Source organism: Hemicordylus capensis, chromosome 4 (assembly GCF_027244095.1).
Source record: "Hemicordylus capensis ecotype Gifberg chromosome 4, rHemCap1.1.pri, whole genome shotgun sequence".
Taxonomy (NCBI): Eukaryota; Metazoa; Chordata; class Lepidosauria; order Squamata; family Cordylidae; genus Hemicordylus; species Hemicordylus capensis.
This window is the reverse complement of record NC_069660.1, coordinates 212,982,425-212,996,697: the sequence shown is the minus strand read 5'-3', so window position 1 is coordinate 212,996,697 and position 14,273 is coordinate 212,982,425. Positions and strand designations below refer to the sequence as shown.

At 43.8% G+C, this 14,273-nt stretch overlaps 1 protein-coding gene across 10 annotated transcripts in view; it reads right to left on the bottom strand.

Annotated features, from left to right (window-relative positions):
- Positions 1–6,762: 6,762 nt before the first annotated feature.
- HIVEP1 (HIVEP zinc finger 1) overlaps positions 6,763–14,273 on the bottom strand; it is a 151,823-nt gene continuing 144,312 nt past the window's right edge. For all 10 annotated transcript variants that reach the window (XM_053248797.1, XM_053248792.1, XM_053248787.1 and 7 more), the window contains 2 exons: positions 10,902–11,416; positions 6,763–8,861 (listed from right to left, as the gene is read on the bottom strand). In XM_053248797.1, the coding sequence (XP_053104772.1) occupies positions 7,677–8,861; positions 10,902–11,416 (1,700 nt within the window). In that variant the 3' untranslated portion in view covers positions 6,763–7,676. The remainder of the gene's footprint in view (positions 8,862–10,901; positions 11,417–14,273) is intronic.

The window sequence follows — 14,273 nt, the reverse complement described above, 5'->3', positions numbered from 1 at the left end:
AAGAAAGTCCCACTGAATTCAGTCTTGTTGCACAGAATTCCAAGAAAGTGTGCATTCGGACTGCAGCCTTAATATCTAAAGCAGCTCTGAGTGTAAAAGAGGAAAAACCAAAGTCCTTTGCACACATTATGTTCAACACGTATACAATTTGTATATAGTATACACAGGAACAGATCTGTACACAGGTACAGTTATTCACATTTATATCCCAGTTTTCCTCCCAGGAACTTAGAATGGTGTATGTGGTTATGTTTCTCCTGGCAACAACCTGTTAGGTAGGTTAGGCTGAGTGGTACATCACTGGCCTGCAGTAGCCCAGTGAGTTTCATGGCTGAACACAGGGGCATAGCAAGGCTGGAGTGAGCCCAGAGACAAGATTTTAAAATGCCCCCCCTCACTGAAGCTCAGCTCATGAAGTAAAGAAATCTTAAATGAGGCTGAACAGTGGTAACAAAAATCATAGTAAAATTTATATATACATATACATACATATATATGCATATATAAATACATATATATGCATCCTCTCTAATAAAACGCTTGGTGTCTGTCCGTGGACGGACACCAAGCGTGTGTCCGTGCCTCCCTGCCCTGTTCTGCGCCTGCGCGAAGCGCAGGCCCAGAACAGGGCAAGGGAGACACACTCGCCGGTACCCGGCAGCCATCTTGGGCGGCCAGAAGCGGCCGCCCTGAAGAAGCCGGAAAACCGGCGCCGGGGTAAACTGAGCGAGGCAGCGGTGGAGCCGCTGCCTTGGCCAAAAGAGACGGAGGCCGGGGGCGGAGCGGAGGCCACTTAAATATTTTTTAAAAGGCACCTGCAGCCGACGCCGCCGACCCTCCCTCCCAGCTAACCCCCCCCATTAAGGGCCAAATCGGCCCAGCCACTTGCCCCCGCAGCTTCCGCCGCCGACCAACCGGCCGCCCACCCAGCTGGCGATACCTCCTTACCGCCGGCACACGTCCTCCGCTTGATCCGCTGATCAATTAACAGAAGGAGAGAGGTGCTCGCATGCAGAGCTCCACTCTCTTTAAAGTCTCTTCCCGAACTGGCGCTTTGCGTCCTTGCCGCCCAAACCGCCAGTTCGGGAAGAGACTTTAAAGAGAGTGGAGCTCTGCATGCGAGCACCTCTCTCCTTCTGTTAATTGATCAGCGGATCAAGCGGAGGACGTGTGCCGGCGGTAAGGAGGTATCGGCAGCTGGGTGGGCGGCTGGTTGGTCGGCGGCGGAAGCTGCGGGGGCAAGTGGCTGGGCCGATTTGGCCCTTAATGGGGGGGGGTTAGCTGGGAGGGAGGGAGGGAGGGAGGGGGAATGGCAGCGGGGGGACAGGAGAGCCGTTACTAGGGCCCGTTGTTCAACGGGCCAAAATTCACTAGTATATATATAAAAACCTATGTGCCACAATAGAACATCATCCTAAATTATTTTTTAAAAGGTTTTGTAAATTGTGGACAATGCAAGTCATTTAATGGTTCTAGAGTAAGATATGCTGTTCTGGGAGCTCCAGGTCTTAACACTCACATCAATTTCGGAGGATGAATACAATGGAAGGAAGCCCAGGCAAGTGCACAGCTGGGGGAGTCAATCATGTGACTTTCCTCGGGGGGGCCCCAAGGCAGTGGGCCCCCAGACAACTGTCTCCCCTTGCCCTATTATAGTTACGCCCCTGGCTGAACGGGATTTGAACTCAGGACTCCCACATCCTAGCCCAACCACTACAGCAGTATATTTCCTATCTGCAGACTGAATTTGAAGGGGCCTGTACCCAGGATCACTTCCAAAGTGAATGCAGGTACAGCTATTTACATAAAAACATGTAAGAGTGTGCAGGCATCTGAACATAGTTACAACTTTATGCCTGAACAGGATTCTACTTAGGAGTAGGAATATGACAAATATGTATATATTGTATATATTTTGGTTCATTTCCCTTTTCTGTATTCCTCGGAGGAACCTTTGAATTGTTTGTATTTAATATTCCATGTGAGGGGGGGAAAGAAGTGCAGCCTTCTTCTTTTGGAATATATTGCATGAGCAATGTCCCCCCCCCAATCCCCCTTTCCTCTGCTGCCCCTCCCCCACATGTCTCTGGGGATCAGGGAGCCCTCAGGGACATATATTGGGCATAGTAGAGGGGAGGATTGGCAAAAATCAGTGTATGCATAAAATGTGCTAATGCAAGGGCAGCATTACCCTGGATGTTGCCCAAGGTCTCCTACCATAATTTGGATTGTGTGTGTTTTTGAAGGCTCTCATATGTAGTCGACTTGTCTGACTTTTCCCTGCAGGTATGCTCTCCTCTTATGAATAGAATGGCAGAAAGAGTGGTTGTTTGGGAACAGTAGCTTTCTATGGGGGGTCTGTGCTTGTGTTTTGTCACTAGAAGCTCCACTATAGGCCAATTCAGATGATACCTCCCCATCCCATGCAATTAGAGATGCATCAAGTGCACGACTGTCATGACTTTTTCTTCAGTGTCCCAGCACCCTCCTGACACATTCCTTTATTGTGCCGGGGGGGGGGGGGGGCTGTTTGTCTGAATGGCAGCTTTACACACATTTCAAATACAAGTTTAGACTCTCTTTATGTTATGAATGACGCTTGGAAGTTTTGATCAGCTGTGACTTCAGATACATTAGACTCCCTACTGTCTGAACTTTCCAGTATATGGCAAAGGTCGATCTTGCAGCTACTAATACATTCAGTGCTAAATTTTGTGATCTTTACAGACTTCAGCAAGCATATCAATAGAATGAGTGGCAAACTGATTGTATACCTAGCATTTCTCATAGAATCTCAACTGCCATTTCCCCAAGTTTTGCTAACTTTTGTATCAAGCCATTACAAACATGAAGTCGGTCAGTCAGATCATTATGACAAAATCAGCAACCTTCCTATGATGCAAGTGATTTAATGTAAACTAATGATATAGCATGGTGTGTCAGGGAGGGTGAAATCAAATAGACCTTAACATCTGACCTTTCTGGGCAAAACAAACTTTGTATTACAAAATGAAGCTAAGCATGCCTGGCTAATGAACTCATCTGAAGGCAGGCTGTTCCTTCCCTGAGTGAACCTTAGGAATGCACTGCCTCTTCATTTTTGGGCTTCAGCAGTCTCTGTGCAAGTCAGAAGAATATTTTGCATAAGCTGAACCAGTTATTCATACTTTGCCTCTGCTAGGTAGAACCCACATCCATATATGCCATTAGAATCTCTGTGTATCCAAATATCTGATAATCGTTCAGATCATCCAGAGAAAAAGAAAATGGTAGAAGATTTCAATGTAAAAGGCCTCACTCCTCCAGAAAGCTAGGGTGACATGCGGTTGCATCTTTCACCCAGCTCCCCCCTCACCCCAATTTGGAATGCAAGAACAATGAAAGAGGGGTTGGTTAACTCTTTCTCGTCCTGCCATTTATCTGCTGAATGCTCCTTCCAGCTGTTTCACCCACAGAGAAAATATACATGGAGCAAAAAAGCAACTGGCAGAGGGTGATTTTAAGTGGGGGAAATTATAGGGAGGGCCAAGCAGCCCCTTCTCCTATTGCTATTCCTCTAATGAAACTTGCAACTACAGAAGGCTGCTGTTCTTTAATGGGGGCGGGACCCCACCACCTCAAACCTTCAGGGGAAAGAGACGTGCACATCCTGTCTAGTTTAGCCTTTATTCATGCCGCATTGAAACCAATAGGACGTGTTTGCTGGGTGCCATTAATTCTGATGTGCCAACTAGAATGTGCATATAGGACTTTGTCGGGAGAAAATTTTGAAGCCAATATTACCACCCACACTGCTCCACAAAGCTTTTCATCCATTTTCGATGGGGGATTTCCATATGATAAGCTTAACAGGCATTACTTCATAACTGCAAAACTTGCAGCTATTCTCCATGAGAAGTGTGGGAATCATTTTGCTTGCTTGACAATACTGAAGCCATTTTGTTAGCTTAATGCTAGAACTGTTTGAGCAGAAATGCTTTGCAAGGGAATAAACCAACACATTGGCTTGGCTGGCAGGCAGGCAGGCAGGCAATGGCAAGCTTGGGGTTTGGCTTGAATTTGAATTTGCGGGGAAAGGTCACTAGAGATTTGAACAACGCTTTAGCAGACAGTGGCAGCAGCTGCACTTTGCAAAACCATGTCTGGAGCATACTAATCATGCAGAGAAAATATGCTTCCTTGTTTCAATGAACATGTGTAAATGTCCAGCAAACTGACTGAATTTTTTAAGCAACTTGAGTCCAATTATGTAACTTCCTCTTTTGACCAGATAAGACAGTGTTTTGTACTTTGCAAGTGGTCTTTGGGGTCTGATCAGGTTTGTAACCTGCATGGGCTCTCTCTGCCCCATTTTCATTGTCTTTGTGTCAACAAAGCAATTACTTGGATTATAATAAACACAGTGTGAAGGTGGCATTTCTTCCACAGAAGCATCAAGTAACCCACTCATTTAAGCTTCACTCCTACTTGTAATGAGGACAATACTGGCCTATCTTACAGGGTTGTTGTAGGATGAACTGGGCAAGTTCTACAAATGCAACAAAATGAGATGGTAGAATGGATCGCAAAAGGTGGTGCTGTGGTTTTTTTAAAACTTCGTACACCATCTAAAGATGCATATACCAGGCAGTATATATGATATTTATATATGATAAATAAAATAAATAAAGAGGGTGGCAGATTTTTAAGCCCTCCTCATAATCTCTCCATATAACATTTCTCCCCAATATACCAATTTTCTACATCAGAGGCTTCTGTAAAGCTACACCTGGCCCAGTGTCTCTTGAGATATGAAAATATCTGCAGTTTAAGACTTGGCTCTAAAATGGGGTTAAAAAAAAACTTGGGGGAGTATTCAAAAATGATATGTCCCACTTGCCATCTGAAGTAGTATAGTTCATTCCACCACCTGGTCACACTGTCATATGAAATTGGCATCCTTATAGTTCCAGACCTAGAGCAGGAACATTTACCTGGAAAAAGACAATCTCTGCAGGATATTTTCCAGAGAACTTTTAGTCCAAGATGAGCAGCATTATTAACATGCATCCATAGAGAAGATAGCTCCTGGATGACAGAAGGAAATGCAATAAGAGATTGCACTTTTTGACTCAGGTCTATTGCACTCTCTTTGCAGCATGGACATTTCTCTTTTTGGGACCCCAAAGGTAACTTCACAATCCCTGGGGAAATGTTAACATAGGAAGGAGCAGTAGGGTGAGTGCCTCCCACATGGCCCAGGCTTCTGAAGTTGCTTTTTGTGGATTGTGTTCCCATGTATCTCTGTGACATGGGAACTGCAATGTGGTTTCCGTGTCACGAAGATGGGAAGGTACGCTTATTGAGCCAAGTTGTTCTGTTGTGAAGCACATTGGGTGGCACAGAGATGAGAACTTGCCCAGTTTACTTTGTTGAAAAGTATACTGCTGTAATTTCCCCCCTTTAAACTCCTTTTACAGCATTTCCATGTAGGGATGTGCAGGAACCAGTTTGGTGGTCTTTTTATGGTTCAGAGGTCCAGCAGCAGGGTTTTTTTTTTTTTTAACTTTTAAGGAACAGGAAGGGTGCCCATTCTCCCCCCCACCCGCAGCTTTGCCCCCACTGGCGCAGGGCTGCTGCATATCTCCTTGCAGCCCCAGTCAGTGTCGTACTGGAAGTGGCTGATCTGTGTGCGTAACATGCATGCAAACACCTGCCACTTATGGTATGACTGACCGGGGCTGCAAGACGGTATGCAACAGCCCCGTGCCAGCAGAGGGGAAGCTCTGTTTGTGGGGTGGGGGTGGGTGGGAACGGGCACCCTTCCTGCTCCTTAAAAGGTAAACCCCCACCTCCCTGGAGTGCATGAACCTGTTCGTGCCCATCCCTACCTGCTTTTTGGTAGCCATTCTGTTGTACCAAACCCTGATCTTTCAAATGCCGAATAATCCTTGCACTCTTTCATTGCCTTTCCAGTATTCTGAAACCAACTGGTCCACATCTAGGGCTGTCAATCCTCCAGGGTCTCCAGCATCTATCTCCAAAACAATTCTGGAGATGTTAATATTTCCATATTGTGATTTTTTTAAAAAAAGTGGAGGGGGGGAGCAGGGAGGGGTCTCCAAGAATAGCTTCAGTCAGGGATGGCAGCTCTATCCACATCTTGTAGTAGCTCAATATTAGAAGGTTTTGTAGAACATGAAATTGCAACTTTATTTCCCCAAGGTACAAGGTTGTGATTACAGCTTGCAAGTTGAATGAAGACTGGGCAGGGGTGGTAGAGTTCCCTTCATTCGCACCACCTTGTTCTGATATCACTACAGTCAGCATTAAGAGTGCAGTCCTTGAATGTGGATTGCTCCCATCTCTTTCTCCAGAGCTGTGCACCTGAAGTACACAATGTATGGTGCACCAAGCCCTTTCCCCCAAAAGGTCGGCCATGCCAACATGCCGCGGTTGAATGGAATAAAACCATATGTAAGAGGGGAAAAGCAAGCCTTCTGGTCTAAAGCAGTCACCCAATGAGAAATGCTACAAAGGGTTCTTGTAATTAGCAGCACTCCCCCCAAAATGGTTGCTGCAGCATGATTTTAACTTTCATGAACCAAAAAATTAAATTAAAAAATCAAGAGACCAAAACAATTATTATTTTTTCTCAACCATATTTTAATTTAATAAAACATGGCTTCATATTTCTGTTTGACAGAAAAAATAAAAAATTAACAAACTAAAATTTCTTGGTCATTGTCACAAATGTAAATAAGCTTTCATGTGACAAGTGAGCACTGATAAATAAAGAGTGTTAATTTTATTTAAAATAAAAAGATCAACAGATACCTCTTATAAGAAAATTAAGAGATTAATGTCCCTTACAAGAAAGGGATAGCTTGTTCCTTGTGGAGGGAAGGAAAAAAAGATCCAATTACTGAAGCTTTTTCAAAACCACAACAGTCGATAATTCATCCTTCTGAAGTTTCCTAAGAAGCTGATGGGGATGGAGTGGGGAGAGAGAGAGGGTTGAGGGGAAATTTTACTAAAACAAAATTGCTTTCTCTTGTTGGCTCACGTTACATCAAGAAGGCACAACCTGAGCAATGGTAAAGTCAGTAAACAAAAGTTTTACTGAAATAATTCAAACACACAGATATGGGATTCTGTTAAGTGTAAAGCTAATGTCATACACAAGAAAGATGGACAGACCCTCCCTCCCACCTCCCAAGACTAATATGGATACAATAAATATGAAGTTTACATACTCAGTCTGTACACACAAACTCTGCCTCACAGCCATAAAAATTTACATTTAACAGTGCAACATATAATTTAATCATTTATTTAATCTGACATAAGATTTTTTTTACTTACGAAACACAACTACTTGGTTTTAATATACATATAATATATATATATAATTTTGACAATCTGTACAGTTTTCTAAACATAAAACTCCAAAAAAGGCACAATTGTCTATACAACATGTACAAAAAATGGCCGGAGCTGACAAGGAACAACAATTATTGGTCAAGAGTTCATGATTGCACGAAGATTAGTAATGAGTTTTGTGTCAGAAAAATGTGCTTTAAGTAAGAGAGAGGTTTGCAAAGAAACCTGGTAAGTGTTACTTAAAAAACAAAACAAAACCACACACACACGCGCGCACACGCACACCCCCACCCCAACATAAAAAACCCCAAACGCTAGGTGGCTATTACAAGTCTGTCCTCATCATCACTGCTGCCATCACTGAACTCCACAGTATTTTGCCTCTCAGGCAAGCCTTTTCGCCTAGGTACCTGTCTATCTGGAGAGACAGTTCGATGGCTGGGGGAACTGGATAAAAAGTCAGAATTCACCTTCATGGGAGGCTCTGATGCAGAAGCCTGTTCAACCTGAACAAAATGGATATTGCACTTTGGTTTCATATGACTCTCTGAGTCAGGCTTTTCAGTGTCCAGTTGATCTGGGCTACTACACTGTTGGTACTCACTTGAAGGAGCAGGGTCCGACAGATGTTCAACATTGTACCGCTGGTCGGCAGATGCCACCTGAGGAGATACAGCACTGGTGATCTGACCAGGATCATCGTCAGCAAAACTCACAGAACCCTGTTCCTGGTGAGTTTTGCAGGCTTTGTTGCTGGAAGCTGGTGCTTCTGGATGGCCCTGCCCATCTGCAGTCACAGGGCTGACTGAAGGAATTAACGTCGGCAATGCTATGTTCAAGATTTGCAGACCTGGAATGTGTGTCTGAGGGCTGGTGTTGGTCTGAGGAGAAGGGTTTGCAGTCAAAACTTGTAGTCCTACGGTATTCAGAGTTAATCCCGAAGGGTGTATTTGCGGAGCTATGTTGGTGTTTGTCAGGCCTAAGATGTTCACCGTCTCCATGCTGAGGGATGGAAGAGGCTGCAGGGTTTGTCCACTCAAGCTCTGGATGCCTGGCACATTAATCTGGCCTATTGGGATACAGGGCACAACACTGTTCACTTCAGCAACACCGAGATGGTTTACAGTACCAGAGACTGCACAAGCTGGATCACCAAGAGCACTTGTAGTTCTGTGAATCACACTAACAGTGGGAATTGTGAGTTGTACCGGTCCAGCCTGAATGGGTACAAAGGTTGAGTATGTGGCCAAGCCAGCAGGAACCACATGGATTCCCCCCACTGGAATCATCCCATAAGGGGTCTTGGCTTGTTTTTGCGAGTGCAAAGGGAGGTGGCTAAACAGGTGGGTCTGGGGAGGTGCCAGTTTCATAGTTTGTTGCTGATGTTCTTGATGCTTCTGCTCTTGGATCTCTGGGTAAGAGGAGGCCACTGAAGGAGCAACCATCGTTTGTGTACTCCGGTCCATGGGTGGAGAGGGAGGTCTTGTAGAAGTCATATACTAGCATAACAAAACAAAAAACAAAACAGCAATAAGGAGGATAGTTCAACATTCTCTCTCTCTCTCTTTAAATGAAAGAGAAGCCTTATCAAGAGAGAGATGGCAATCTGCTAGGAGAGCACTTTACATGTACATCCTTCTCCCAGGCTCTTGTGCCAAATACTGTTGAATGGAACAGCCTTAAGGCAAAAGACTTTGGGTGGGACACCACTTTCCAGAATCCTCCTGCTCATGTTTATACATCCTGGTCTCTGTATTGTACATGAAAATGCATTTCAGTCGGCTGCATAGCTAAGTCACCCTCCATGTAACCAGATACTGAAGTGCCTTTTCCTGGGCAAGATTTAATGTTTTTTTCCTCACAAGTGTTGCAGGGAAGATACACTAGGGTCACCTTGCCCTTAAGGGTTTACCCTTGTAGTGACCAGGAAGTGGAGCTATGGACCATGTTCTTCTGTTCTAAAACTTCTGTACTGGAGCCTGCTGGCTACTGATCACTCTGATCTTGGCTGTATTACTAGGTAGATCTAGCCAACATTATGTTAAATACCATTTGATAAATAAAGTCTCAAGGGTCACCTTAGTTGTAGCTAAATTCCTGTCAGTTGCTGTAAATATTAAGAACTATACTGTTAACTGTTGATAATCGAGGGACTGTTTTGCAGTGGGTGTTATTTTGGGTCATCTGAGATGCTGTAAACATGTAATTGTACTTTTGGCTTAATGTTGATATATGTTGGTTTGCGGTGGTGATTTTTCATCTTTTTCTTTTGGTGTGTCTATTGACCATAATAAACTTACTGACTGAATGTTGTTGGACCAATTGTTGATAAACAATTTCATGTTTTAATGGAACATCTACTTTGAAATTTTTGAAACATTCAGTGACCCTATTAGTGCTGATTGTTCTTCCTATTTCTTGGAACAATAAACTGAATTGCGGTTCCTTCATTTTGATGTTGTTAAACTTGAAAAGCATATTGATCAAGAGCACAAAATGTTTTCTCCCCTTCTCCATTCCCAACACAATTAAAGAGCCTTTTATCTGAAAGTAGTTTGCTAACAGTCTACTTTCCTATCGAACAAACTACAACAAAATCAACCAGGGTGTGCTATTTTAGTGCATCTGATCTTCAGACAATCATATGGGTTATGCAGATGTGCAGTACTTACAATGTTTCCACATGTTTTTAGCTTCTTACCCACTCATGGAGCTTCCATGAGCTGTGGCAAACATCAGGGACTCTTTCCCCTTCTACTGATGGCATGTACGGGATAGCCTCATTGGGTTGTGGTTTATCTGTATATTTTTAGCCTACTTTCCTTGAGGAAAGTAAGCTTATGAGATCACCCAGCTTTCTGTGTGTTTATCCATCCTTTGCTGGTCACTGACCGTAACAATAAGTTATTGTTACACAATGCAAATATATGAACACATACACATGCTCATATATAGAAAGGTATAGGCATTTCTGTATAAAAATTACTTTCCCAACACAAGTGTATTTATGGGGTGAGGGGGAGTTAATTAATGTATATTAATTACATTAATTTCAGCAGCATGGGCACTCCTAACATCAGCACCCATGCCACACTAGCCCCTGTTTCAGTCCTGAAGCGTGGGTGCTCTTGGGTATAAAAGTACAAGTACTTTCTGAGCTTATCTGCGCTCCAAAAGTGTTCTGTTAGAGCTGACAGTCAGATGACGTGTTTCCAATCTAACAGAGAGCTTCCAGAGCACAGGTGATCTGAAAGTATTTGTGTTCTTGCACAAGAGCGCCCATGCCTTAGGACTACCTCAGGAGCTAACGTGGCATAGGGACTGCTACGTGTTCATGTGTCAATGGCCTATGGCTAATACAATGAAGAGATCTAAGCCAATAAATATTAGCTCAGGTTGTTTTCAAGTACTGGAAGTTTCACAGAATACTTTTCAGGTCAGCATGCTAAAGATGTATAGTCAAGGACTTCTTGGCATCGTTTCACCTAGAGTAGACTAAGCATCCCATAAAGAAGTCTGAAGAATTCTATTGTGCTCACCTTGGAAGCTGCTGTAGTAATAGCAGCAGCAGAACTTCCTAACGTTTCTTCTGTATCTGGGTAGTCCACATACATCTGATAGCATGGAGACCTGGGAACAGTCTCAGAAGAGATGCTAGGCTCTGTGCTTGTTGCTCTGTCTTTCACGTTTCCTTCATTTGTTTCTCTGGGTACAGCTGCTACTGGTGAAGTGGAGCTCCTGCAGTCTGACTGCAATGTACTAAGTACTGTCATCTTTGTGAGAAGTGCTTTTGGTAGGCCATCCATAGAGTCTGTATGAACCCCAGTGAAACAGTCCACAATTCTCGTTTCTTCATCAGCACTTGAGACCTCCTGATAAATGTTTCTCGATGGATGATGCTGTGGGCTGGCTGACACGGAGGGAGTGGCAGATAAAACCGATTCAGCTTGGCTGTCTTCATCATCATCTTCATTGTCATTATCATCTTCATCTTGCCCATCTGAATCTTCTGCATCAAATCCAGACCGATCATAACCCAGCCGCTGCTTTTCACCTAAGGGAGAGCAAGCAAAATTGAACAATATATCTTTATTTATATCTAGACAGTTCTAGTTATGAGAGGATTCTATGCAATTATGTGAAAGTTGTTTAAGCAACAAAAACTGGAGACAGAGAAACATAAGTAATGATGATATTTCATTTCACAGCATACAGATTAGCACAAGAAAGATCACCCAGCACATTTCAATTTGGTTTTACAGTTTTGCTATGCTTTTAATAACAAATACAAGCAATAAAAATACAACTGTACTTTATATTGTTGCATTATTTCATTAGAGTTGGTCTGCTGTCTGCTCTGCAGAGAAAGTCAAGATAAAAATATTAAAAATAAATAAATTCCACTCAGAACTCCTAACTTCCTATTGGTATTTTATAAGAACATAAGAACAGACCTGCTGGATCAGGCCCAAGGCCCATCTAGTCCAGCATCCTGTTTCTCACAGTGGCCCACCAGATGCTGCTGGAAGCCACAGGAAGGAGTTGAGGGCGTGCCCTCTCTCCTGCCATTACTCCCCTGCAACTGGTTCTCAGAGCCATCCTGCCTTTTGAGACTGGAGGTGGCCCACAGCCCTCTGACTAGTAGCCATTGATGGACCTCTCCACCATGAAGTTATCCAAACCCCTGTTAAAGCCATCCAGGTTGTTGGCTGTCACCACGTCCTGTGGCAGACAGTTCCACAAGTGGATCACGCGTTGTGTGAAAAAGAACTTCCGTTTGTTGGTCCTAGACCTCCTGGCAATCAATTTCATGGAGTGACCCCTGGTTCTAGTGTTGTGTGAGAGGGAAAAGAATTTCTCTCTCTCCAATTTCTCTAAACCATGCATGAATTTTATAGACCTCTATCAGTTCTCCCCGCAGTCATCTTTTTCCTAAGCTAAAAAGCCCCAGGTGTTGTAGTCTTGCCTCATAAGAAAGGTGCTCTAGGCCCCTGATCATCTTGGTTGCCCTCTTCTGCACCTTTTCCAGTTCAACAATGTCCTTTTTAAGATGTGGTGACCAGAATTGTATGCAGTACTCCAAGTGTGGTTGCACCATAGTTTTGTATAAAGGCATTATAATATTAGCTGTTTTATTTTCAATCCCCTTTCTAATGATTCCTAGCATTGATTTTGCCTTTTTCACAGCTGCTGCACATTGAGTCGACACTTTCAACGAGCTGTCCACCACAACCCCAAGATCCCTCTCCTGGTCAGTCACCGACAGCTCAGATCCCATCAGCATATACTTGAAGTTGGGGTTTTTCGTCCCAATGTTCTTCACTTTACACTTGCTAACATTGAACTGCATTTGCCATTTTGTCGCCCACTCCCCCAGTTTGGAGGGATCCTTTTGGAGCTGCTCACAATCCTTTTTTGGATTTCACTAACCGAAAGAGTTTGGTATCATCTGCGAATTTGGCCACCTCGCTACTTACCCCTGCTTCTAGATCATTTATGAATAAATTAAAAAGCCCAGTACAGTACCCTGGGGGACCCCACTTCTTACTTCCCTCCATTGTGAAAACTCTCCATTTATACCTACCCTCTGTTTCCTGTCTTTCAGCCAGTTAGCAATCCACACATGTACCTGTCCCCTTATCCCATGACTGCTAAGTTTCCTCAGGAGTCTTTGATGAGGAACTTTGTCAAAAGCTTTTTGGAAGTCCAGGTATACTATGTCAACTGGATCACCTTGATCCACACACTCGTTGACACCCTCAAAGAAGTCCAAAAGGTTGGTGAGGCAAGATTTACCTTTGTGGAAGCCATGCTGGCTCACTCCCAGCAGGGCCTGTTCTTCTAGGTGCTTTACAATTTTATCCTTGAGGATGCTTTCCATCAATTTGCCTGGAATGGACGTTAGGTTAACCGGCCTGTAATTTCCTGGATCGCCCCTGGGTCCCTTTTTGAAAATCGGTGTTATATTTGCTACTCTCCAGTCCTCTGGTACAGAGCTCAATTTCAGGGATAAGTTGAAAATTTTAGCAAGGAGGTTGGCAATTTCACATTTGAGTTCTTTGAGGACTCTTGGATGGATGCCATCCGGCCCTGGTGATTTGTTAGCTTTCAGTTTTTCCAGACAGTTTAGTACATCATCTCCTGTCACTACTATCTGACTCAGCTCTCTAGCCTCCATCCCTAAAAAGCCTGGTTCAGGAACAGGTATATACTCAGTATCGTCTGCCGTGCAGACAGACGCAAAGAACTCATTCAGCTTCTCTGCAACCTCCATATCCTCCTTAATAATCCCTTTCACTCCCTCATTGTCTAATGGCCCAACCGCCTCCCTGGCAGGTTTCCTGCTTCTGATGTACTTAAAGAAGTTTTTGTTATTCCCCTTGATACTTTTGGCTAAATGTTCCTCAAACTCTCTTTTTGCCTCCCTTATTGTCACCTTGCATTTCTTTTGCCAGAGTTTGTGTTCCTTTCTGTTCTCTTCATTTGGACAGGCCTTCCAATTTCGGAAGGAAGTCTTCTTCCCTTTTATGGCTTCTTTGACGGTACCTGTGAGCCATGCTGGCATCCTCCTGGACTTAGTGGTATCTTTCCTCCTTTTGGGTATACAGTCTAACTGGGCTTCTAGTATTGTGGTTTTGAGTAAACTCCATGCACTCTGGAGCGAAGTGACTCTCCTGGATTTCCCTTTTAGCTTTCTTTTCACCATACTCCTCATTTTGGAGAAGTTTCCTCTTCTGAAATTCAAAATGTCTGTGCTAGACATCCTTGATGATTCACTCCCTGCATGTATGCTGAATTTGATGGCACTGTGGTCACTGTTCCCTAAAGGGTCGATGACACTGACATCATGCACCGGGTCCTGGGTGTCACTCAGAATTAGGTCCAAGGTCGCCTTCTCTCTGGTTGGTTCC